At 42.1% G+C, this 27,771-nt stretch overlaps 1 protein-coding gene across 3 annotated transcripts; it reads right to left on the reverse strand.

Annotated features, from left to right (window-relative positions):
• Positions 1-2,637: 2,637 nt before the first annotated feature.
• Positions 2,638-27,336, reverse strand: LOC123483534 (periostin-like). Of its 3 annotated transcripts, none has more exons than XM_045213760.1 (23): positions 27,167-27,336; positions 26,517-26,615; positions 18,850-18,914; positions 18,240-18,397; positions 17,804-17,968; positions 17,367-17,513; positions 16,968-17,109; positions 13,529-13,741; positions 12,887-13,021; positions 11,281-11,429; positions 10,612-10,748; positions 9,827-9,957; positions 9,424-9,554; positions 7,602-7,704; positions 6,857-6,924; positions 6,382-6,427; positions 6,230-6,262; positions 4,880-4,974; positions 4,666-4,762; positions 4,258-4,320; positions 3,856-3,942; positions 3,640-3,678; positions 2,638-3,125 (listed from the first exon to the last, which is right to left on the reverse strand). In XM_045213760.1, exons 1-23 carry the CDS (start codon positions 27,283-27,285, stop codon positions 3,082-3,084), a joined length of 2,466 nt encoding a protein of 821 aa, XP_045069695.1. In that variant the 5' UTR covers positions 27,286-27,336; the 3' UTR covers positions 2,638-3,081. The 3 variants fall into 3 exon arrangements, with proteins under 3 accessions (XP_045069695.1, XP_045069698.1, XP_045069689.1); XM_045213763.1 differs by having other exon boundaries at positions 4,919-4,974; positions 17,367-17,525; XM_045213754.1 differs by having other exon boundaries at positions 17,367-17,525.
• Between the last annotated feature and the right edge of the window lie 435 nt (positions 27,337-27,771).

The following is a 27,771-nucleotide window of genomic DNA, read 5'->3' on the forward strand; positions in this document are numbered from 1 at the left end:
TCATACCAGTCTCTGTGCGTCACACCGTCCTACAGCATAACTGTAAATATAATTTGTATATTTTCAGACCCAGGATGCAACAGTAGGCCCAGGCTTACCTTCTTCACTGACAGTTGAACAGTCTCTAAGATGGATGTGTTTCTTTTCTGCAGTTGGAAATTAGCTCATAATAATGTATGGAACGGAGCAAATGGAATGGCATCAAACCATGTGTTTGATGTATTTGATACCATTCCACTAATTCCACTCCAGCCATTACCACGAGCCCGTCCTCCCCAATTACGGTGCCACCAACCTCCTGTAAAGACGAAGAAGCCTTTTGGAACCCTTTTTTCTAAAAGAGTGTAGGATCCAGTGAAAGGAACTATTGGTGCAACTGTTGAACCGTACAGCCATAAACACTGGCTTATTGTACACTGACACTTGGCCTCTATTTGTAGATCTGCAGCCAAATCTAGATAATAACCTCCCGAACTGATCTATATTCATGCCAGATCAATACATCTCCTGTTCTGGGATCAGCTGGTTGTGGTTATAGTCTGGATGGAAGCAGATAGTTGACGTACCAATCACATAGCAAGTACACTATGACCCTACAAACACTCACAAGGCAAATTTAAATCTGGACCGCGAAGCTAGTTCTACTTCTGATTTTCATCCTTCCCCTCTAATGAAGGACGGATTTAGAACTGGGACAGCAGGTGGGTGCAATTAATTATCAGGTAGAGCAGGAAACCAGCAGTACTCTGGTTCTCCTGGCTTGGATTTGAATACCACTGCTCTAAACCATACGCTTCACATCATTGTCTTATAATACCACCACCTTAAACCCCCTATTATGTTAAGATACCATCATACGTGTTTGTATAGTGTAATAACATCAAACTAATATTTTGTATCACAGTATTTTAACTCCTGAATGGATTTCACTAAGCTAAGGCTCTGGCTGTGATGTGTAACACTGTATTTTAACATGCACGTCATTCGAAATTCTTCGTTTGACGGGTCCTGGTCAAAAGTAGTGTACTATATAGGGAATAGGGTGCCTTTTGGGATGCCGATTTCTTCTCACTGCAGCAATTCTCAACTATTTGGATCCGTTTAGCTAAGCATATGGAGACCCCCTGAATGAGACATGAGTCCGATTTTGGGGGGTCTCTAAATAATGCTAATTTACCATTCTCCTATTTGTTTAAAATGCAATTTGTACTGCTACAGTGGTAAATATGAAAATAAAAGCTTATTCCAAATTAAACTAATACCCCCACCTCTGTGTCATGGTTTTAAAAAAAGTCCCATGTGTCTGTACTTCGCGGGACAGTCTCCTATCTTAGCCCCTTTTTAGGTGTCCCAACTTTTCTTTCTACAAAAAAAGTCTAGAAGAGTGTACACCCAATGACAATCATCAAATGTCATTACACTTTTTGGTGTTTAGGAACAGATGTCTATTTCCATTCATCGAATGGTGTGAAGAACCCTTAAAGTCTGACATTCAAGGGTCTCTATTTTTTTGACTGGACCTCCAATGTGTTCACAAACTTGCATGACATTTTTTTATGGACCTAATAGTAAAGACGTCATTTAACGGTATTTTTTATTTATTACCTTTTCATTTGGCATGACCACAACCAGTCATGATGTTTTCATCTTATTGTCAAACAAATCACTTCCAAAAGTAGGCTACCTGCGCATGTTTGTCCACTCCAAAACAGTTCCAGCATCCAAACAGTGCACAGTGATTTGTTTGACAATAAGATGAAAACATCATGATTGGTTGTGTTCATGCCAAATTAAAAGGTAATAATAAAAATTGTACCGTTAAATTACATGTCTTTACTATAAGGCCCATAAAAAAATGTAATGCATGCATAAGTGCGTGCACACATAGGAGGTCCAGTCCAAAAAATAGACACCTCTGAATGTCACGGTATAATTCACACGCTGATATTTGACATTTGCTTTAGATTTGACTTCATTCTCACTTTATGAGTTTCTCTTTAGAGGAGCTAGGTTAAAGTGTTACAATTGACACATTTAAAAAGGACACACAGATTGACATTTGTAGCATTGTCAGACTCTTTTATAGATTTTAGGAGATCTAAAAAACAGACAACCCCTTTCCCTCCACAAACAACTAGAGTTATACTAAGAAAATTGAATTCATTAAGTAGGCAGGGACCAGTAGACACTGACACAAATTCGATTTGGTTATCATACATCTTCTCATCAAATTGGGTAAATGTGATTCTAAAATGTAACTTGGCTTGAATTCCTTATAGCAATGAACTACTAAAAAGTTTTCCAACTAAAGGTTTTTCTCCTGGCGAATGATACACTTCATATCCAAGAATATACTTTATTGAAAAAGGTTTGAAAACTGCAGTAAAAAAAATATATTGAGAGAATATGTGAAAAGTTAAGTTTGTCAGAATGTTGCACATTTGAAAAAATCTAAAAGTAAAGACAAGATCAATATCTGAATGGTTAGCTAGGTAGAATAACAAACAGTCAGACAGAAAGGCAGAAAGAGAGAGAAAACACACTACTGTGACATTCAAGTCAGATCAGAGCTGAAATTACATCTGGTAGAAAAATATAAACATTTGCAGAAATTAAGTAACACTCAGAAAATAGCAATCACATTTTTATTTGTATTTCTTTTATTTTTATGTGAGCACCACAAACTTGATATAAAGCAGAGGTAAATTACAAAATCTTCCCAAAAATCATGTTGTATCACCTCAACCAATGATCAAGGCTTCCAATAGCTTGGTTTCAAATATTATTTTGCTACCCCTGGCTAGCTTCTAATCTTTCATCTCTAATATACCCCCAAAACCCCCAAATATGCATACACTATTTACATATATTGATGGCTTTTAGTTATCTTTAGATACATGCACCAATGATTTGTGTTTTGTTTAGCAAATGGATTTACTGGTCTCACTAAGTTCAAGTTCTGTATGTCTACATGCACATCATTTGGAGTGTAGTGCTTGTATGGGAGACCGTTCATTGACATTATCTCTGTTGTTCCTCTCTGGTTGCTGGTGCATCTTCAGTCACCTCGTCTGTCCATGTTCATGCTCTTTGTTCCTCTGGTCTGACTCTCCTTCTGGAACCAGCTAGGAACAGAGACAACAGAAAGATCATCATACACTCAAAATCATAGAAATAAAGTTCCTAGAATGAACATTCCAAATCAAATCAAATTGTATTTGCCACATGCGCCGAATACAACAGGTGTAGACCTTACAGTGAAATGCTTACTTACAAGCCCTTAACCAACAATGCAGTAAAAAAATAAAAGGAAGTGTTAAGTATAAAATAGATAAGTAAAAAATAAAATGTGCAAATAATTAAAGAGCAGCAGTAAAACAAAATAACAGTAGGGAGGCTATATACAGGGGTACCGGTACAGAGTCAATGTGCAGGGGCACAGGTTAGTCGAGGTAATTAAGGTAATGTGTACATGTGGGTAGAGTTAATCATTCCCATTCAAGTCAATGTTCAATGATAGGTGGTCATTCTATGTCTATGGTCTCAAATCACAGATCCTCATAGGATGACATTACCCATCATTTGAATCCCCCAACACGGTCTAACATTATGTTATGTTATCAAGGAATCATGTTTTACCTGGAATTCTCCTGCTAGTTACTCGTTTTGGGTTTCCCTCTGTGAAGACAAATTTAAACCTCAGTCATTATAGAACCTTTAAGAACCCAAATGTTGGTCACTACAGAACCTTAAAGAACATAAACCTTAGTCATTATAGAACCCTACAGAACCCAAACCTCATTCACAACAGAAACCACATCTTAATCATGAATGGGGTTTAGATGTGTCTCTTACCTTGGATGAACTTGGTGATTTTTTCAGAGTCCATGTCGAGCATTGAGGGGTTTCCCTCGATGGTGGAGATATGGAAGGAGTCAGCACCTACAGGACGGAGACAGGGATGTTACTGTATATGTCACAGATGGGACTACTATGTATCCTGACGAAACAAGCAATTCTATTGGGCAATTGACTAATACTGCTGACTATGCCAAATATCACAGGGTGGAAATGTGACAGTTAGTTTGAATCCTGTTTGTCAGTCTCTGCTTCACACTATCTGCTAAACACAGATTCTAACAGAACCTGTCACATGTCCACCCAGTGACATGCATATACGTGATTTTCAACGAAACATTGTATTATATCTTCTATATTAAGTTATCTATCTACGACCAGAGGGGTGATGTTACTGACCTTCCAGCTCGATGTTGGAGATACCACTGCTGGAGCCACTGTTGCTGGCCAAGTACTGAGGACCTGTGGATGACATCATATTGAAACTACATCAGTCTTCACATAGAAACATGATGTTTTCACAGAGGGGCAGCTGTAGGAGTCATGAGGTGGGTGACGTACAGTAGAGGGCATTCAGTACAACACACTCACATCTGTAGACCTGTGTCTCACCTCAGCAACCCAAACACACCCTTCTTTGTTTCATATAGTGCATCAATACACTATATAGCAACTATAGACCAAAACAGGCATAGCATACAGTAGCCTACAATACGTTTATTTTACTAGATGTTACTATGTACCCAGAGTTCTTCAGACCTCATGGACAAGAGTCAAGAAAGACCTGTGTGTCTGTGAGGTGCATACCTGGGACCACTCTGGTAACTTTGGTGACCTTGGGCTCTCCCTCGATGACTCTAGTGACCTTGGTGAACTTTGGCTTGCCTTCAATGACTCTGGTCACCTAATAATCATAATCATGTATTAGATTTATATAATGCTTTTCCCGATGCTCAAAGTGATTTGGTGGGTACATGGATGGATACAACTGTTGAAACATGGGTTGTTGCATTGGTGTTACCTTGGTGATGGTAGGCTCTCCCTCAATCACCCTTGTCACCTTGGTGATGGTAGGTTCCCTTTCGATAACCCTAGTAACATGGGTCACATCAGGAACTTTAGAAAGAGAGAGAGGACAACAAGTTTAACAACTGGAATAAACAACAACAAAAGTATAATTGAAGAACATGAAGTTTAAAGGGCACACTAGTAAGATCTGAAGGTTCGAATGAACTTAGAAACTCTAGACTCCATGAACTACAGACATGTAGTATGTCAGTGGCTCCTCTACTCCTTGATTAACAGAGATTATAGTTTATAGGTTTTATCATATTAGACTGAATGGCAACATTTCACTGGCTCTAAAAGGATTCATATGACTGGAATATATTACATAATCAAAGGACTTGCTTTGCGGATACTTTCCAGGTAGAGGCTTTCTCCAAGACATCAGTTTTCCCAAATATCTCTTTCAGAATCTTGACTGGAGATAATTGCATAAACAGTAACGACGTCAGGAATTAACCACACAAATCAAAGGTCAGGATTAAGCCCAATAAAGAACGGTTATTTTACCCAGAACAGATAAAACCTTCCCAGGTGTCTGCTACTATGGCAAGTCTTCTATTGTTGCTGTCTGTACTGTAAATATCTGAACAGCCATAATAGTTATTCCTCTTGGACGTGGGTCATGAATCTCATTGAAGGCCAAGATCCTCCCTATCTGAACTGTGCCAACTATTCTATCAACTCTTGTAGCACAATGTTTAAGTCTTTCCAAGACTAAATGTGATATCATGTAAAATGATATACACTGAGTGTACAAAACATTACATGACATAGACTAACCAGGTGAATCCAGGTGAAACCTATGATCCCTTACTGATGTCACTTGTTAAATCCACTTCAATCAGTGTCGATGAAGGGGAGGAGACAGGTTAAAAAAGCATTTTTAAGCCTTGAGGCAATTGAGACATGGATTGTGTATGTGTGCCATTCAGGGGGTGAATGGGCAAGACAAAATATGGTATGGTAGGAGGTGCCAGGTGCACCAGTTTGAGTGTGTCAAGTAATGAATTGCTGCTGGGTTTTTCACGCTCAACAGTTTCCCATGTGTATTAATGGTCCACCACCCAAAGGACATCCAGCCAACTTGATATAACTGAGGGAAGCATTGGAGTCACCATGGGCCAGCATCCTTGTTGAACGCTTTTTACACCTTGTAGAGTTCATACACCGACGAATTGAGGCTGTTCTGAGGGCAAAAGGGGGTGCAACTCAATATTAGGAAGGTGTTCCTAATGTTTTGTACTACACAAAGCTAAGATTTATGCATGAAGGATGTTGCTTCGATCCTTTAACTGTAACTTACCTGACTCAATGACGCGTGTGATGGTCATCCTCTCTGAAGGAAACAGAAGACACACAGCAGTTAGTCACTGGACAACAACAAAGTTACAAATAGTTGCAATGCAAAAAGGTACAGCGGAAATCTAAGGCTTGGACTGATATAGTTGTACTCACTCATGAATGTGAGGGGAATTTCCTTATAGCTGTACCCTGACACGAACTGTGAATGAATAGAAAGAAGGATTAGAGGCTGTAAACCATATTATTATAGGTCTGTGTACACATCGTTCTGCTCAACTCCAATGCAGAGGGCAACAATGAACCTTCAGATGCACTGCCTGGGATTTGTGAAGACAGGAGAAATATCTGCCTCTATTATGTGGTGGGTACTGTATTTGTTCAAGGCTTTACATGACGTCTTGTCATTTTAAGGTAATTTTTTAACAAACACTTAGATGTTAATCTCATCTTGTTAGCTCAGGGTTCTCTAACATTTTAGTCATATTCCTAATCATAAGAACCTGTCTGGCCTTGTTCAGTACTGTAGGTAACGCTGTGGTTACGATAGTCATGTGGGTGCGGCCTACTGTCCTGGTTCATTATATGGGCGTGGTCTGTTCCTTTATGTGGGTGTGGCCTGGTACAGTACCTTGATCTCCATGTACTTGATGAGTCTTCTCAGCAGCCCCAGCAGGTCAGAGTTTCCAGCAGGCAGCTCTACAGGACAATAAAGTACAGAGTGTTAGACATGCTGGTAACACTTTATACTAGGGTACATACAGCACAGCACAGTACAGCGTGTTACACATACTGGTAACAATTTACAATAGGGTACATAAAGGTTACTGCTAAAATAAAGGAAACACTTGAGTAAATGAGGGATACAAGGTATATTGAAAGCAGGTGCTTCCACACAGGTGTGGTTCCTGAGTTAATTAAGCAATTAACATACCATCATGCTTAGGGTAATGTATAAAAATGCAGGGCAGGCCATTATTTTGGCCAATATTTTGGCTACCATGGCTATGCGCCCATAGGATGACAATGCCCCTATCCACAGGGCATGAGTGCTCACTGAATGATTTGATGAGCACATGGCATAAAACCATGTTCGGGCTCGTGTTGGCCTAACGCCCTATTAAGACACTTTATGTTGGCGTGTCCTTTATTTTGGCAGTTACCTCTACATACAGGTAACACTTTACATTAGCGTACATACAGCATAGCACAGCACAGGGTGTTAAACGTACCATTTAGCACTGCTAAATATATATAATATATAAATACATTATTCCCTGCACAGTGCGTCTCTCAACACATGACAATGTAATCAGGGTATAATCAGTTTCTCCAACAGAGGAGCTGGCAGTCAGAAAGGTTTGAGTCAGTCTTACCTCCTGGGTAGAGGAGGGTTTTGACAAAGTGAATGACTCCATTAGTGGCCATGATATCGTGTTTAGGGACCTCAATAGTGTTCACTCTGATTGTGTTGTTAGCCTGGAGGAGAGGAGTAGAGAGGATTAAGATAGAAACACTGATGGATGATTACAGACAAGACAACCACAATGAGATGAGTTATGAGTACCATCTGGTAATGTGCCATATGTTTCTCAATTAGGTTGGCGTTGACTACATTATATACAGAACACTTGCAACAGTCAGTGCTGTGGAGTAGTGAACTACATGTAGTTCAACTAGTAGCTTAACTACATTTTGCAGTAACTTGGTGGTAGTTAAACTAAATTCAAATCTAGGTAGTGGTTTCAGTAGTTAATTACTTTTTTGCCTTGTAGCGGTGAAGCTAACTACTGGAACTACACACTACTTTTTTGTAGGCAAGACCTGCCTAATTCTCACTTGAAACATTGTTTTTGTGTTTAATAGGCTAAATTAAACATGCTGTTAACATATGACCCCAAAGTGATATGTTCTTGTAATTTGTAGTCTATGACATTTCAGATTTACAAACTGTATGATCATGTATCACAAAGTAGTTTGGATATAGTGAACTACTTTTTCAAAGTAACTTTAGTTAAGTAAACTATATTTTTTAAGGGTAGATTTAGTGTAGCTTAACTTCTTCCAGTGTAAAGTAATTGGTAGCAGTGGAATGCAACTGTCTGTTGTAATCTAAACTAAATCATTAATAGTCTGCACTACAAACATCCAGGGACCTCACATTTTTTTTATTTGAAAAAATGATTTTTTTTTTATTATCTTAGAATATGACCCTAAGGACATTGCTGTAATAAAACTTAAAAGCTAATAATAAAATTAATCCAAAGTTAAAACAGTAAATATCAAAGGTCGATGCAAGCATTTGTGAAAGTCTTGTCAGCATGTCAGCCCCTCTCCAGGTTCGGGGTCTCCCACACCAGGGTCCAGACAGGGCCTGGCGTATCGTGGGAGGAAGGAGAGGGGAAGCAGCGCGCCGAGGTCCAGACCAGACCAGGGGCGCAACAGGGAGGTGGAGAGTGAGAGGTCGTCACACCCCGAGCCGGATCCGCCTCCGAGGCGGAATGCCCACCCGGCCCCTACCCTGTTATGTTTATGTTGTGCGGTCGGAGTCCGCACCTTTGGGGGGGGTACTGTCACGCCCTGACTCAGGGGACGCTTATATGTTGAGTCAGGGTGTGTATATTCCTTGTTGTGCTTTGTCTATGTTGTCGTTCTAGTATGTGTGGATCTATGTTGGCCGGTGTGTTCCCAATCAGAGGCAGCTGTCGCTCGTTGTCTCTGATTGGGGACCATACATAAGCAGCCTATTGGCACTGTCTAGTTGTGGGATCTTGTTCCATGTAAGGTATGTTGTGTGTGCGACCTTGGACTTCACGGTTCGTTTCGTTTATTGTTTTGTCGAGTGTTTATTAAGCTAAAATAAACATGTATGCATATCACGCTGCGCCTTGGTCTGACCCGTCCTTCAACGAACGTGACAGAACTGTTATATATGTGTTCCAATAAGTGATAGTTAGCCATAATTCCTAGTTTAAACATTTATTTACATTGTTGATGACAAAGGATTGCGGATGTTGGTAATACTGAGTGGATCTGGATGAGAGGCTCTTGATTCACTGTAAAAACATTGCACAATCTGTTCAGGATCTGTGTGATAATTGCTTGGTTTTGTTCCAGCTTTTCATACAACGTACATTGGAAAATGCCATGATTTCTTATATTTACAGCCTTGTTGAGTGTTGAAAGGTTTCGACTCACATGCAGCACTCGGAGGTTGTTGCCCTGTAGAGACTTGAGGAGGTTGGTCACCCCAGTCTCCAGACCTCCGCCGATAAACACTCCGTTACTGAAGTGGTAGAGCAGGATGGTCCGCAGGGCGTTCATATTACCTAGCCAGGACAGACAGGACTTTAGACGGAGGACTATGGTACCATAGTAGGTATCGTACATACAACTACTAACTCTAAGTCTTTTGGATGTTCCTTTGACATTACAACCTTTAGGAGATAGCTAGTAGCTATGGTAGCTATGGTTAAGGTCAGCAGTTTTTCCTGACCATCATGATGTGGCCTGACAAGAAAAACCTCTGGCTATGAGAGACTGAGACAGACTAAGAAGGATGGAGAGAGTGACAGAGAGATGGAGAGAGAGATGAACTAACCTTTGAGCAGAGCCAGGTCGCTGTCGCTGACGCCAGCGAAGGCCTCATCACTGGGAGCGAACAGAGTGTATTCTCCTTCCTGTTTGAGCAGGTCAGTCAGACCAGCCGTCTCCATCAGTGACAGGAAGATCCTGCAACCAACACAAGATGAAGGAAACAGTTACCTGGCACTCATGACGACCACTGAGGGTAGATACTGTATAACCAGTGCCAGTGTGATAGCTTAGCATATAGCGCTGCCTCCCTAAACTTGCCTCTGACTGGGCTTGCTTGACCAGGGTTCTCTACCTCGCCAACACACATAACCGCCCGCTTGACAACTTACAAACCGATTGAGCTATAGAAAAGGATCCTCTTCAGTGATGAGATCATTTGTATTATTTAGATAATAAGATAATTGCAAGAGGTGTACATGATTTGGAAATAAGTTGGCCCACTGGTCTGTATAAACTATTTTCCCAGCTTGCTCCCAGGTCTGTATGAATTTGATTGAACTCTGTCTGACTAGTGAACTCTCTCTGACTCTCTGGCTATTGAGTTGGCTAAAGAACATCCTTTCTCGAATAGGGGGTGAGACAAGGTTGTCCAACAATGTTTAATATACAGTATATTCATGAATTGGCCACAAAATCGGAACAATCCCTTGACCAAAATCCTTCCACTAGTCTGGTCTCAGATCTGTATGAGCTTGAGCTAACTTCTCTGACTATTTCATTTGCTGCAGCACATACAGATCTGGGACCAGGCTAAAGCTCACACAGTCTATATGTGCCCAAGCAGCTTACTTGAATCCTCCGTTGTCAGTGAGGATCTGGAACATGGTGGTCTCAGCTGGCTTCATCAGAGTCCTCATCAGGTGGAGGGCTCCGTTACTGCCCTCCTTGCTGCCTCGCACCAGGCAGGAGTTCTCTATGCACACCGCCTACAGGACAGGTTAAATAACCACTTTAGTTGTTGAAAATGGTTTTTCTGGGTTTTATCCTGATAATGTAACTCTAGTCCTAATACTAGCAGAATTATTACATATTTGGGCATTTTGGTATGCTAGCATAAGCACCTAACTAGTTAGCTAGCCAGATAGTTAGCTAGCTAGGCTAATTGGTTCTCCAGTCACCTAACTTCTGTTTTGAGCATCTTTAAAACTGAAATTTGAGTTGGAACATCTGCTGAAGTCGCTCTTTATAAGGCATGGAAATGAACAGTCTGCTAGCTACTGAATTAACAGCCTCTTAGTCCAGTCCAGTAGATAGCCAAGTGAAATTGATATGTGTTGTATGGCAGACAGCCATTGTGTTTGACCAGCTGTTCAGAGAGATGGACTCCCACACACACACACACATGCACGCACGCACACACACACCCACATACACACACACAGTCGTGTACTCCCACAAACTCTCACTCTCACACACATACACACACACAGACACACTCACACTCACACACAGACTCACTGTGCGGTAGATGAAGACTCTGAGGAACTTCCCGCCGATGGTCTCCAGGCGCTGTCCATTGTACAGCTGTCCCAGAGTGATCTTTTCCTTCAGGATGTGGTTCTCCAAAATCACCTTCAGAAAGCTCTGGTCAATGGCCATCACCTCATCTGGAGGATGAGATATTTCATATAGATACATTGTAAGAGACCAAAAGATTACATTCAATCTGTTTTTAAACAATAACTTTTCAGAAACTAGCCCCAATTCTGCAAAAATTGAGATATTAAGTTTTCCCAGGATGCAGACAATAGAAAGTTAGATTGTGAAAGTATTGTCATATGAGTCATAATATAGGCTAATGATGCAGTCTGGTGGTCTAGTCAGTCATTGTAAAATGTAAACCTTATTTTCCAGGAAATCTCCAGAAGTCTGTAACCTCCCTATAGACAGATTGATCAGCCACAACGTAACAGTGTCTGCGTCCCAATGGCTCCTTATTCCCATAGGGCTCTGGTCAAAAGTAGTGCACTATAAAGGGAATAGGGTGCCATTTGGGACACAGATAGTTACTGTTCCAGTCTGCATTACCCTGGTCTGAGCTGTCTGAGATACAGAGCTGTTCTGTACTGTACGTCGACAATGGACAAATTATGTAGGGTCTAAATCAGAGAACAATTTAGTGGAGGAATTTACAAGCTCAACGCCATAACACAGCTTTTAAACCCTGGGGGATTATTTTATTTCCTGCAGCATGCAGCAGGCTAGTGTATCATACTGCTGATTAATATACTTTGGTTCAGTTTATCACATGTGCATTACAAATGTTGGATTAAGGTAGGAGATATCTCTCCCCACGTCTTGTGAGGTCTAAAATTTTCCTATACAGGTGTGTGTGTGTAGTGGTAATTATGTATTCTTAGGGTTTGCATGGCAAAAAGCTCCAGCTATGAATCATTCCAGCACTCTTCCCTCAGGAGACCTGTATACAGTATGTCTAGTATATTGCTTACTAGTGAGTCAGCATGACAGCAAGACTAATGTCAGTTTGGAGCTCAGTGTGCATTACCCACCTGCTGAGAGGAAAGAAAGAGAAAGAAGGAGAGGAGTGATAAAGTAGTGACAGAGTAGCTAGAGAGAGGAAGAGGGGGACAGAGAGAGGAGCTAGAGAGAGGAAACGGGAGAGAGGAGCAAGAAAGAAAAAAGTTCAGGACGTTCAAGAGTGTTTAGGGGAACGAGGGATGTGTTACAGAGAGAATTGAGCGGGCCATGATGTGTACTCACCAGTGAAGACAGAATTGAGCAGGGCCAGTACACTCTTAGAAAAAAGGGTTCCAAAATAGTTATTCGGCTGTTCCAATAGGAGAACCCTTTTTGGTTCCAGGTAGAACCCTTTTGGGATCCATGTAGAACCTTCTGTGGAAATGGTTCTTCATGGAACCCAAAAGGGTTCTACCTGGAACCAAAAGGTTTCTACCAGGAATCAAAAACGGTTCTTCAACGTGTTCTCCTATGGGGACAGCCGAAGAAGTCTTTAAGGTTCTAGATAGCACCTTTTTTTCTAAGAGTGTAGTGTGTACTCACAAGTGAAGACAGAATTGAGCGGGGCCAGTGGTATATTACTCACCAGTGAAGACAGAATTGAGCGGGGCCAGAAGTGTGTATTCTGCCTCGGCTGACATGGCTGCAGACAGACCCAGCTCTGACACCATGTCACTGAAGGTGGACTGGGAAGGGGTGAGCAGCTCCATCACCTGCTTAGCTTAGAGGACACAGACAGTACCATTAAAAGCTTCTCTACCACTGAAAGATCAACACTTCTACACTTAATCAGAGTTTTGATTTGATCTTAGTCTTGCTGTCATTATGTCATTGTTTCTGTTTGCCTATGTGTATGGATGTAGCTCAGTTGGTAGAGCATGGCGTTTGCAACGCCAGGGTTGTGGGTTCGATTCCCACAGGGGGCTAGTATGAAAAAAATAAAAATTATAATAATAATGTATTCACTAACTGTAAGTCGCTCTGGAAAAGAGTGTCTGCTAAATGACGTAAATGTAAAATGTAAATGTATACTTGTGTAACAGCAAAGGGAGCTCTAAATAAAGGTGTTGTGTATTTCATGAAACAGTTCATTCCATTTACATTCCAACAAACAAATGCCAAAACACAAACACATACATATTCTGAGATGTGTGTTACAGCTCTGTAATGAAAGCACTATACAAATTACATGTATTATTATAAGGTGGGATGAGATGGGGAAGCTAACCTGAGTCAGGCATGAGGACCTCATCAATGAGGTGGATGACTCCGTTGGTGGTGACAATGTCTTTCTTCAGCACCATCTTGATGCCGTTGACTGTCAGGCTGTCCCCGTCACAGCCAATCTCGATGTTGTGGCCTTCCAGGGTCTCAAAGGTCTGGCCGGACATGATGCCCTCTGAACACTGGACAGAGTTCAGCATGTGAAAGTTCAGCAGGGCTGGAGGGAGAGGAGAGGAGAGGATAAAAGTGTCAATCAGCCCCACAAACTCAGATACTCCTATATATACCGTTATTGATTAACAGCATTTTGTTATCGTTTGGTTTACTACATTACGGACATGACTGGCCCAGCATCCCGAGAAAAGCGATATGTGTTTGAATTCATATACTGTACTAGCAAGGCATCATTTTAATTCTAAATAACGTTATAAAAAAATCATCAAAATCCATCAGTTTAAGCTAGGCCGCCGATGTCGGCCTTCCGCATCTGCGGTGGATGTTGGCCGAGGTACAGCAGTGTTTGTCAGACCATGAGACATGCCGAACATTTGTATTTTCACGAAAACGTCAACTCAGTGGCCTTGTGGTTAGAGTATCCGACCCTGAGATTGGAAGGTTGTGAGTTCAATCCCTGGCTGAGTCATACCAAAGACTGTACAAATGGGACCTGATGCGTCTCCCCTTGGCACTCAGCATGAAGGAGATAGATTGGGGGTAAGGCCCTGTGATAGACTAGCGTCCTGTCCAGGGGGTGTACTTGTACATCAAGCTGCCTCACGCTACAGAATCAGGAGATAGGCTCCAGCCCTATGAGCCGTTCCGGCTCGCTCGTGCAAGGCTACTTACTTACTCACGAAAACGTCTCACAAGGACTCGTCTGAAGTAGGTAATGCTGATGTGGCAACTTCTGTCTGTAGCATCTGAACCGTTTGGGCTTCAAACTAATATGACCCCACTGTGGAAAGGGGAGACGAACACAATGGTGTTCTCCATTTGCTCTAAAAAACCCACAAGTTTCACGGGGCTCGTCTGAAGGTGAAGTATGGAGGTAGTTTTGTGCCAACACAAATAAGGGGTTAAATATGTGTCCATAAAAACAAAAATATTTCCTGATCTTTCTTATATCTCCTAGATATAGGACAGACACTTCAAAACCGTATTCTTTATGATTTATTTTTTGACTGTCTTTTTTGCCATTTATGAATGAATGTGTTATTCAACGTTTCTACCAGATGGTCACAACTAAATAACTAGTGTAGATACCAACATTATAATTAAATCACAACGGATTCATTTTTGAATGTAACAGTTGCCTGTTAGCTGTCGAGAGTCGGTGGAGTAGCTAGCTAGCTATTTTGTGCTAAATGGCGATGCTAACCATTTAGCTAACGTTAGCTAGGAAGCGAACTGGCACTGGAAGTATGGGATAAAGAGTGAATACAAATAATTATTAATCATCTTGCTAGATAGCTAGCTTGGTAAAGCATTTAGTGTTGTGGACATTGTGCTGCACTTACCACCCCATTCGTTTCATATGAAGTGTGTGTGACTGCATGGCTCAGTTAGCAAGCTAAAGTTATCTAGCTAGCTAATGAGCAGGTGCACTTTATCAAACTGAACCTAACAAAACAATCCTTCTTCACGCACAAAACTCCTTAGCTAGAGGTAAAAGATGTAAAGACTTGCGATATAAAAAAATTACACTAAAAGGGCATTATCATAATTTTCACAATTTCATAGCATTATTCCAATCTCATAGTGTGGAAATTAGTTTTATTAGGTACACCACCCTGTTCACGAAAATGGTTTGCTTCTACAGACAGTGAGTCATGTGGCCGCGGCTTGCTATATAAAACAGGCAGACAGGCATCGAAGCATTCAGTTGCATTCAGTTACTGTTCACATGAACGTTAGAATGGGCAAAACGAGTGACCTAAGTGACTTTGAGCGTGGTATCTCAGAAACGGCCTAGGGTTTACCGAGAATGGTGCGGCAAATAATGGCGCAGTACAACAGTGGTGTGAAGAACAGCATCTCCTTGTCACCGATGGGCTATTGCAGCAGACGACCACACTGGGTTCCACTCTTATCTGCTAAAATCAAGAAGAAGCAGCTCCAGTGGGCACGCAATCACCAACACTGGACAATTGAGGAGTGGAAAAAATCGCCTGGTCCGACAATTCCCGGTTCCTGTTGCGTCATGCTGATGGCAGAGTCAGGAACAAGCAATTTTTCGGTTACCCGCCCAATGCTCTTAATGCTTAATGCTCTTAACCACTTAACAACTAGGGGGGTCCGACCAGGTACTAGATGTGTGTACCTAATAAACTGGTCACTGAGTGTATATAAAACACAGAAAAAACACATTTTTGACTGCACTGGGACTTTAAGTGCTCAACTTTTGACCAGATCCCTATTGGCCCTGGTCAAAAGTAGTGCACTAAATAGGGAATTGAGTGCCATTTGAGACGCAACCTATGAAATTCAGGAGACCTGGAGATCCCTTAGATCCCTTGGGTCCTGGTGTTGGGAGACAATTGAGTGCAGGGTGATTCATGACTGTTTTACTGCCCTGTTTGATTCTGTTTTACTGTGTGTGAAGTGGTATGATCTCACAGCTCAGGGAGGTTTTAGGACTAATATTAGGGATCATCACACCGCTGCCAACCCTCCTAATGCTCTGAACCTTCTGAACCTTTCCAGTCCCAACCCTCTGACCAGGGTGTGTCCCAAAATGGCACCCTATTCCCTTTATAGTGCACTACTGTTGACCATAGCCGTATGAATGACGTAGGGAATAGGGTGCACAGCCTTTGGGACACAGGCAGAGCCAGCTTCTTCCTGCTTCCTGCCCTGTGGTGTTTAGCACCGTATGAACGATACCTCTTTGGAAATGTTTTGGAACAAGTGAGAGTGTTTTATTATTGTGTGCCACCCAGACATAAATTATAGAGTGACAGTAAATGTTTAGATCTTAAATGCGTCAAATTATCAAAAAGCTTCACCATATGAAGGTGTATGTCTGAATAGCCATTATTTCGTAGGCCATATTTGATCCAACATCTGAAACTAGAGCTCTTTTCTTTTTCATTACTCACTTACACAACTGTGGTGAACGCTCAGTTTGCCAACTGTCTGAAAATTTCAAATCCACAGCTCAGACTGTAACTAGTTGGCTCCATCTGTTTTGAGTAGGAAAAAGTGCTTACGTGTAAAAACTCTGCGGTTACTCAGCCCTGCAAACATGGCGAGCGGGAACCATTGAGTTACTTTTCCTGCACCTTCATCTCATTAAACACGGATATGGCCTGAGTTTGGAGATCTATATAAAGTCTCTATGTCTCCCCTTTAAAGTACTCTCCTGTGAGTTGCTCTCTGTATTTATAGATGGCATTCCAGAGAGGTCATGAAGCTCTGAAGCCTGGCCCAGCGGTTTGGTTTACCTTGGAGGACACCCTTGTCACCCATCAGTCGTTGCAGTACGTCCGAGTCCAGCTTGGCGAAGGCATCGTTGGTGGGGGCGAACAGGGTGTACTGGCCAGGCTGTCCCAGCTTGTCCAGCAGGCCTGAGGCCAGAGCCACCTCCTGTAGGGAGAGAACACATCATATCCTCCATCATATGCTCCATTAATACTGTGTGAATAGATACATCGAAAAGAATAAAAAAGACGAGAAGGGGAAAGGAGACAAGAGGAGAAGGATATAGAAGAAAAAGATAGGAAAGGAAAGGTAGGAAAGGAAAGGTAGGAAAGAAAGTGAAAGGAATTGAAATCAAAGGGAAAAAAGAGAAGAGAAGAGACATGACATGAAGAGAGGAGAACAGAAGAAACGAAAAGACTTACACTGAGAGTGGTGAGGTCATCGTCAACCTCGATGACATCCTGGATGGTGTTGCCCACGGCAGTGATGACACGGTCGAGGACGTGCACCACTCCGTTGGTGGCAACCTGGTTGCCATGGATAATCCTGGCACAGTTCACCGTCACAATCTTCATACATAACAACACACCACGTAGGACATGCACAGCACAGTCAGTATCTACACAACACACAACAGTATACCGTCCGTAGCTCTCCAATGTTCACACAACACAGCCTTCAACAAATACCTGCACACAATAAAGCTTTAGCTTTCCATGATGTCAACTTTCCTATCTCATGGCATGGAAACTATCGGATTTCCAATACATTTCATGGGCGCTGGTCAAAATTAGTGCACTACATAGTAGGTTGCCATTTGGGAAAAGATGATGTTGTGTAGATCTAGTAGGATGCTCACCCCGTTGGAGTAGTGGTTGATGTAGAGTCCCAGGTCATTGTACATGGAGGTGACCACCAGGCCGTTCTTCAGGTCTTTGGTCTGCAGGCGTTTGTTAGCCATGTGGTAGTGCAGGGCGTTGTACAGCTCAATGTTCACGTTGCTCACCAACGCACTACGCACTTCCTGTTAAATAAATGCAGAATAGAAAGGCTTAAGATAACATAAATACTTAACATAAAGTGATGACATATACTTACAGCAATTGACTGCAGGGTTCAGGTCAATCAACCACACATTCTGGTGTTTTATGTTGTAGCTCTTTTAAATGGTCACATTACAAGCACTGAATGGTTTTGGTTTTGGAATAGTCACTACTATCGCTGATGTGTTCAACTGATTGACTGAATTACCTGGAATTTTCCAGCTTTAAGAGATTATACTTATCCTAACTTACCCCATCTAACAAGTTCCAGGCATCATTGCTGGGAGCGAAGAAGGTGTATGACCCAGATCCCTCTATCTCCTCCCTCAGCTTGGAGATGTGAGAGTATTCCTGGGTGGAGATGGCCTTGACCAGGCCCAAGGTACCATACACATTGTCTATAGGGGCCACTTTGGAACAGGGAAGAGAAGGTACCATAATGACTACATCCCCGTATATACCGGGAGTGATCCCAAATGGCATCCTATACCCTATATAGTGTACTACTTTTGACCAGAGCCCTAAAGTAGTGCAGTACATATGGAATAGGGTGCCATTTGGGACGAACACAAGTCTCATTAAAACAGCTCTAACAACTCTAAAGAACCCCAAAGACAGCCGGACGACACTAAAAGGAAACATGCATGGGTAGGATGATGTACCAACTGAATCTTTATGTTGGTGTGGCGTTGTGACTCGTGAATTTAATGAGAAAATGCAATACCCCTTGATATGTCTTCGTTTAACCTCTAGTTTAAGCTTTGAAGTACACTATAACATTAAGTGCACTTCAAACTTGAGTACACTGCGTATCCTGTACCCTATGACATTACATACACTGTAACCGACTGTAGCTACATACCTGCAGGGCATCCTTTCATTCCTTCCAGCTTCATGTAACCTGGACAGCACTCATACAGCACCGTCCTACAGACATAGAGACACAGACATGCCATGTTTAGGGACAGATCACTCATACAGCACCATCCTACAGACGTAGAGACACAGACTTGCCATGTTTAGGGACAGATCACTCATACAGCACCATCCTACAGACATAGAGACACAGACATGCCATGTTGAGGGACAAATCACTCATACAGCACCGTCCTACAGACAACACACAGAGACCAAGTTTAGAGACAGAGACAACACATGTACACGTCACATTTTAGAGATGGAGACAACACACAGAGACACATCATAAACAGAACTGTCCAACAGATAACACAGGGACACACACGTTAGAGACAGAGAGGAGGGAGAGATGGAGACATCCCACACAGATCACGCTTTAGAGACAGAGACGACACACAGACAAAGACAGACGGACAGGTCACGAGCTAGAGACAGAGACATACCCTATCCTTTGAATATTCAGAGTCAGTGTACAAAAACAGTAATTACCACATCCCATGTAATTACAGTGTTCTAGAACGTCTTTCAGTACAACAGAGCACATCGTATATTTACTCTGGAGTTCATCCTAGTATATTTCAGCTGAATCATCACTAATGTCTGTACTGAAAGGCTATTTCATGCTCCTGTGTGTGTGTGTGTGTGTGTGTGTGTGTGTGTGTGTTGTGTTCAGTTTTTTCCCATGGTCCTCATTATCTTTTTTATTAACTATAAGGACATGTGGTCCCAGGGCCCAGGCCAGCAAGCCTCCTGGGTAATGCTACCACATTGTATAGATACATAAACTATGTCTGCCTCCCGAATGGCACCCTATTCCATATATAATGCACTTTGTAGGGAATAGGGTGCCATTTACCAAGGACCCTGCCCCTTTGAAGTTAAATATTTAGTCTAGCCCTCTACTCCATGATTCAGCCTTGGTTAACCTCTAAGACATTATGTTTTGGGTCTTGAAATTGCGCATTGCAATCAAATCCGTAAGCAGTCGGAAACCTCGGATAGGAAATTGTATCACAAACTGTTGAATGGGCTTTGTGGAAACTGTAGCTCATTAGAAATGACTTGGGGGGGGAATCATGGGAGGAAATGGCACTGTAATCTTTAATCTAAATCAAACAGCTTTTAACAGCAGTCGTAATCATAGAGATACAAAAACAGAACAGGTCTCATTAGGTTTTGAGTGGCTCTTTAATTAAACTCCATGACATTACAACCCAGCTAACAACAAGCATTCCCACAACTTTAGAGAACGTTCCCTTAAGAGTCTCATTGGGTCATTAACTAACATTTAAATAGGAATGTTCCCATGTTATGCAAGGAATGTTTCTAAGAGACCATTTCCTTTACCCCGTTGCTGCCCTCCGGCGCTCTGACTCACCGGTCTACTAAGCCACCGGTCTGAGCGCACCACCTTGGCAACACAGGAATGGAAACCCAATGCACCCTAATCACCTCCAGCGCAACTGCACCTCATCATCTCATCACCAGCACTATATAGCCCTGGACTGTTCAGTCATTGTTGTGTGTAATTGTTAGCGTCGTGTCGTTTACGCGCTCCTTGTTATTCTCTCTCATTGTTAAGTAAACCTTTACCTTGTTCATTCCTGTGTCTGTGTCCTGCCTCTTCGTATCCTCAGTACTCGTCACACTTGGTATGTTTGGGGGGACGTTTGGGGTGAGGTTGATGGAATATTATCCTAACCCACAGAAAACTGGACACGTGAATGTTCTTGCAACGTTCCCATAAAACGTGTCTAGAACATTAATATCTTATATTCTGAGAACACGGCAACCATTTTCTGTGTATGTTTGGTGGGACGTTGACGGAACATTCTCCTAACCCTAAAAAAAACTGGACACATGAATGTTCTTGCAACGTCCAATGAATCGTGTCTAGAACATTAATATTGTACATTCTGAGAACATGGTAACCACGTTATGGGTATTTTCTCGTAGCTCTAATGCCAAAACATGCTAAAAATGTTCTCAGAAGGTTTTTGCTAACATAGATAGAATGTTCCCCTAACTAATGGAAAACTGGACACTCAAACATTATGGGAACATTACAGGTAACATTACAAAACCCTTTTCTCTCCCTAGAATTGTTAGCTGGGAAACTGTTTAATATCATCATGTATCTGTATGACACCTCTGCAGTACACATGAAATGTATCAAAGACTGATGCTTTCAGACTTGGGCTGCGTCCCAAAAGGCACCCTATTCCCTTCATAGTGCATTACTTTTGACCTGAGCCCTATGGGAATAATGGAAATATGGGCCCTGGTCAAAAGTGGTGCACTATAAAGGGAATAGGGAGCCAAATGGGACACATACCATGTCTCCTTATGACACCTCTGCACATGGACTGTAATAAAGCCAGATGTTTTGTAATCTCGTCCACACAGACTGCAGCTGTTAGCTATATAAAGGGCCTAACCCTGTAGATCATGTCTGAGCGTTTGTGTGCATGCGTGTGTGTGTGTGTGTGTGTGTGTGTGTGTGTGAGAGAGTGTCTGTGTGTGTGTTTATGCGCGTTTCTGAGCTTGAGTGAGAGTTACAGTACAGTGAAAGTCTGATTTATCCACTCTGAGAAACCCCAGAGGCCCCGTGACTACTCTTCATCTCTCTCTTTAGCTGTAATCAGCTCCTATATAGGTATTAAAACGGTAAACAGTACAACAAAGTTGTCAGAGTTAAATAAATAAATTATAAGCAGAGCCCTTCCAGCTCCGTTGTTTTAATAGACAAAAACCATAGAAGGACACTATTTGAGTCTTAAATGGCATTTTTTTTTATATATAGTGCACTACTTTTGACCAGAGCCCTATGGGCACTGATCAAAGTAGTGCACTATAAAGGGAAAAGGGTGCCATTTGGGACACAGACTAGAACCAGCTAGCTAGTCCATTTCATAATCCCACACCTCATAAACCATGATATGACTCGTTAAAGCAGAACAATGATGCTTCCATTTGTGCTGAGCCAGAGGTATTGTTGAGAGAGGAGAATTTACAGACCTTGCTTTATGATATGTCAGTAAATGCCACAGGGTGTATTCCACTGTTTAAGAAGAAGAAATGACTAAAATGTCAAATGTAAGTAAGCCTTTTCTGAGCCAGAGGCAGACGTGAGGCAGCTTGATGTACAAGTACACCCCTTGACAGCACACTATTCCACTGTTTTCGGCTGCAGAAATTCTAAACAGTACAACAAACCAGCAAATGCTGAATATACAAATAACGATACATGAAGTAGGCTATGGTAGGAGATAGATGTCCAGCTTGATGTTGACCAGACCTTACATGGTTGTGAAACTGAAATCTCTGTGGGTTACAGATCACTGGAGAAAGCTTTATGCTGTATGAACCCTCCCACTGGGTACACACTGGTTGAATCAACATTGTTTCAAAGTTATTTTAACAAAATTAGACTTTGAATTGACGTTTGTGCCCAGTGAGCTCACCCTGCATGATGCTGAACCTAGATAACTCACTAACTCATGTCTGGATGATGGTAGTTGGGAGTTTAGTTTCTTTTCTCCAGAGTAATGGTTTTTGAGTAATGGTTGCACAGTCTGTGGTGGCTTGGAACTTAAGTCCAGCTGTGCGTCTTCATCAGCGGTCCCCCTGGGACGCCTGCAAACCAGAAAAACATTTCCACATGTTCTCCATGTTCCAGTGGTAGCTGGGTCCATAATAGGACAATACAGCCTTGTCTAAATCAAGAGTTTGAGTGGAGAGAGAGGGGGTCGAGGGCAGGATGGAGTGAGGTTTGCAGTGGCTTGTATCCTTCATAGCGACAGACGATGAGGCTACAGTGTGGTGGGGTGTTCAGGTCTGTCATCCACGGCTCATCTCTCACACACACATGCACGCAAATGCTCACACACAGAGCAGACAGAAACAGAGCAGATCAAGGCCTGCTGTACGATGAGAAGGGCTACGTCCCAAATGGCACCATATTTTCTATATAATGCACCACTTTAACCAGGGCCCATAGGGCTCTGGTCAAAAGTATTGCACTATATAGAACAGAGGTATTCAACTCTTACCCTACCAGGTCCGGAGCCTGCTGGTTTTCTCTTCTACCTGATTATTAATTGCATCCACCTGGTGTCCCAGGTCTAAATCACTCCCTGATTAGAGGGCAACTATGAAAAAACGATGAAACTGGCTTTGAGGTTCAGAGTTGAGATTGAGGGAATAGGGTGCCAATAGGGATGCAGATGAGGAGAGAAGAGCTCATGGCTCATGGCTGACTGCCATAGTTGTCTTCTTTGGAACTTAGCCCCTGGAAACACAGAGAAGAGGAGGAGTGGGGAGATGAGCCAGGCATGAGATCACACATGCCCTGATGAGGCACAGTCAGCAAAACCATCTCCACTCTCCCACGCACATACAGGAGAACCAAGACTCCCTCTGGCCTGGCCCCGGGGTTGGAAACTTCCCTCTGTCTGGTCAGCAGCTCTACTTTATACTGGAGATCTCTGTATGTCAGCCAGCCAAACCAACACTACTGTAGTATTGGCATGTGGTCAATGGAGAAAACTGTGCTGTTTCCAATAAACACATCATTACTAATGATGTAGCCTATCATTATGAGCAGGACCAGTTGTTTTTGTAGTTTTCTGTGGTTTTTTTCTATGGGTCAATTCTTAAATTCTTAAAATGGGTCAATTATGGGGCAGTTTAAGGGGACAGTCAATGACCCCAACCATAGAAGCAAACACATTAACCATTACGCCAAGGGGTTTGGACCCATTGGTGTAACGGTTAAGGTTTTGGTTTGACAGTCGCTGGACCCGGGTTCGACAAAGCCTATTATTTGGGAGGGAATTCTATTTGTAGATCAGTGATTCTGCACATCACTTTGCTCAAGCCGATCCTCTCCAACAGACTCAGAAGTTGTTAGGGGCAGTTTAAGGGGAGAATCGATGAAACCAACCATGGAAATATGTTGTAGCGAATTCGGGGGGTAGCCCCAACCGGGAATCGAACCCAGATCTAGAGACGGTTTCATTGACTCTCCCCTTAAACTGCTCTGAATGTACCTATTTTTAGCTACCACTTCTGAGGTGTGGAGGTTTTAAAAAAAGTAATAATTTAAAAAATATATACAATGTTCTGTGCACCCTGATGGTGGTGCCTTGGCATGGATACTGTGGTTTGATTGATTGCATAAAAAGAATAGACAGACAAACAATCCAAGAATTCCTCATCAACATAGATCACATTATTTGGCTGTGTGTCAGTGTTCTTAGTTGCAGAGCATACCTGGAATAGAACAATCCTCAGCATCCAAGAGCATAGCTACATAGAACACTTCTCAGCATCCAAGAGCATAGAACACTATTCAGCATACACGAACATAGAACACTATTTAGCGTCCAAGAACATAGAACACTACTCAGCATCCAGGAGCATAGCTAGCATATAACACTACTCATGATCCAGGAGCATAGAACACTACTCAGGATCCCGGAGAATAGAACACTACTCAGCATCCAAGAGCATAGCTAGCATAGAACACTATTACGACTCAGCATCTAAGAGTGTAAGTGCATCACCATGCAACACAACCCAGCAGCAGTGTCCATGCTGTCAAACTGATGATAGGGAACAAGGATGTGGCCTGAGTCCAGCATGGATCAGAAAGTCAATAAGAGAGCTGGAACCATGGGAAATATTCTGTTATTTGATTTGATTTATTTTTTGGTAAAACAATCCATACAGTTTAAAACAATTGAAAAGTATAAATAAATCCTAGGTTACACATGAAAGTACATTGGAAATGCACTTTTTTCCAATGTGGTCCTCGAAATACTATGTGGTTGTACTGAGTGTCTGTTTCGTGTGAGCAGCAGCACCATGTGAGCAGCAGCACCATGTGAGCAGCAGCACCATGTGAGCAGCAGCACCATGTGAGCAGCAGCACTATGTGAGCAGCACTATGTGGGAAACCTCTCTGTACTATGTGGGCTCTGTCCTCTCTGTCTGTACTCAGAGAGTTTCCACTGTTTCAACCTCCAACCAGTAAATATGGCTGACACATTACTGCCCTATCAGAGCCAGGAACCAGCGGTGCACCACTGTGGCGTCCCTACGGCGACCACGCTCACCATACCATAATAACCATCATAACCATAGTAAGAGTTATAATCTTAAATCTTGTTCCTTTGACGTTCATTACTAAACCCTCTGAACTCCTCTCCTTCAGAGTAGTCTTTGTTCCCCAACATACACTGGATGAAGAGAGGGTATTTGATGGTCTGTCATCCTCCTAGATTAATCTTGAGTGCTGTTCATTTTTATGTTAATTAAACCTATCCTTCTTAACTACTCTCCCTCTCAAGTTCAAGTTCAGGCATAGTTCCATTAAAGGTCTCTTTGTTTCTCAACATGGATGAAGATGAGAGGGTATTTGATGGTAGGTCATCCTCCTACATTAAACATTCCTCCGATGTTAGTGACGAAATGAGTCAAAGATAACACAGACCTTTGTTATCTTCCCTAAAACCCCCGTTGCGTCCCAAATGGCACCCTATTCCCTATATAGTGTACTACTTTTGGCTCTGGTCAAAAATAGTGCACTATATAGGGAATTGGGTGCCATTTGGGACATATCTTCAAACTTCCTGACTGGTTCTAAAGGGTGATTGTACATCTACACACATACTCGTTTAAACCGTACCATAACACTTACCCCGTATAACATTTACATCTACGTCATTTAGCAGACGTTCTTATCCAGAGCGACTTACAAATTGGTGCATTCAACAGTATATAACCCGTACCATAACACATACCCCGTATAACCCGTACCATAACACATACCCCGTAAAACCCGTACCATAACACATACCCCGTTTAACCCGTACCATAACACATACCCCGTATAACCCGTACCATAACACATACCCCGTATAACCCGTACCATAACACATACCCCGTAAAACCCGTACCATAACACATAACCCGTATAATCCGTACCATATTGAACTCTGGAACTGATTCAAAGCCTCACGAAAGGCACATAAATCTGTTACACTGACTTCCAAGTGAGGGAATGTTACCCCTCGCTGTGACCCCACTCTCTGAGGGTGTCTCAGGGGGAGTTGGGATATGCAAAAAAACACATTTCCAATTCACACATGCATATTAATACACACTTACTTGTACATGTGTGAAAAATGACAAAATTATAAGCACCCACTTAATTATTATTGTTATTATTAAGCTCTGCTCCGAGGTTCTGTGGTCCATATGAGTTTCCATGGCACTAGGAATCATCCTGTGTCCATTTGGACATTTCTGTGTGGCACATGGGACTACATCATTCCTTGGTCCATGCCTGTGTCCCTAATAGCACCCTATTCCTTGTATAGTGCACTACTTTTGACCAGAAGCCTATGACCCCCTATGGACTCTGGTCAAATGTAGTGCACTATATAGGTAATACAGTGCCATTTGGGACACATCCTCTGTGGTCCTTACAGAGGTCCCTATCAAAGCTCTGACCCTAAACCTAGCAGTGTCATTTTATTCATATTTGAACCGAGAGGAAAGGATGTGTCCAGGAGGAGCCTAAAAAAAGAACTAAACGTCACTTACGCTTTCTTTCCACAGATGGCCCCTTGATACCAATTACGACACGTGCTGAAGTACTTCTTCTTAGTCCCCATGACCTGCTGCAGAGCGCACACGTTGGGTCTAACGGTCGCCAGGGAAACAGAGGAGACAGATGGTTAAATGAACACAGTTGAAATAGCTACAGTGTTCTGCATGCAGTGTAATGTGTAATAAATACTGTAGTTCTGTTTGATCTCTTATCGTTATTTCACTTTCACAGTTGTTTCAGTTTTTTCAATTTGGTAATATTTGCTTTCGTAAAAATGTATCTGACATAGCAAGTTCTTTACATTAGCTCTTAAATGTAGTTTAGTGAACTTTAAAGCATGATCAATATATCAATTATGAAATAATCATATTCAGAATTAAAGTCTCTGATAGAATTTGTTTCCGTAAATTATCATAAAAGCAGAAAAAGAGTAGTGTTTCAACTCAGCAAAAGTTTGGATTAAAAACAGCTTTTGCATTACACTTTTGTAGAGAATGTGTATACATCAGCATAAATCAGTGAATGCAGAGCAAGTCCTTCAGATAATAATAATAATAATAATAACAATAATAACAATAATAACACCAATAATAATAACAATACTACTACTAATGATAATAACAGTTACAAATAATAAACGTACCCCTCTTTTCTTGCCCTGACTTTACTGTGGTAGACTATCTTATCATAGGAAGAGGAGTCCGCCACGTCAAAGTTAGACAGGACAAACACAGCAAAGAGAGCTGCAAACAGGATCTTCATGATGATATCCCAGGAAGCTCCTCCAGATACACAGAAACACTGAGAAATGGGAGCAGGCTGGGGAGAGGGAGCTTATATAGTAGGAGAGACTCACTAGGCTGGCTGGTTGAGGAACTAAGAGGGAGGAATGCAACACACCAAAGTCAGACCCACGCCTGGACCACCCAGCACCCCTCCAAGACCATGTTACTCACTCTACACTAATACTGTGTGGTGAGACATGCTACTGTACGGGGTAATAGTTGTAGGATTAATGGAAGGTATTGTCATAATTGAGATCGTTATTTAGTAATCATTTTGATACTGATCATTTGCTCCCACTTCAGATTTTGTACTTCAGATTCTGTTAAGATTACGTTTAAATTCCTGGGAAAAAATCACAGAAAAATCACAGACTGTAGATCAACCGTTCCTGTCTGAAAACAAGTAGCTAGACAGAGAGGTATCCTGTTCTAGACAGACAAGGTCCAGACAGACATGGTACCA

This window comes from Coregonus clupeaformis, chromosome 5 (genome assembly GCF_020615455.1).
Source record: "Coregonus clupeaformis isolate EN_2021a chromosome 5, ASM2061545v1, whole genome shotgun sequence".
In the NCBI taxonomy this organism is placed as follows: Eukaryota; Metazoa; Chordata; class Actinopteri; order Salmoniformes; family Salmonidae; genus Coregonus; species Coregonus clupeaformis.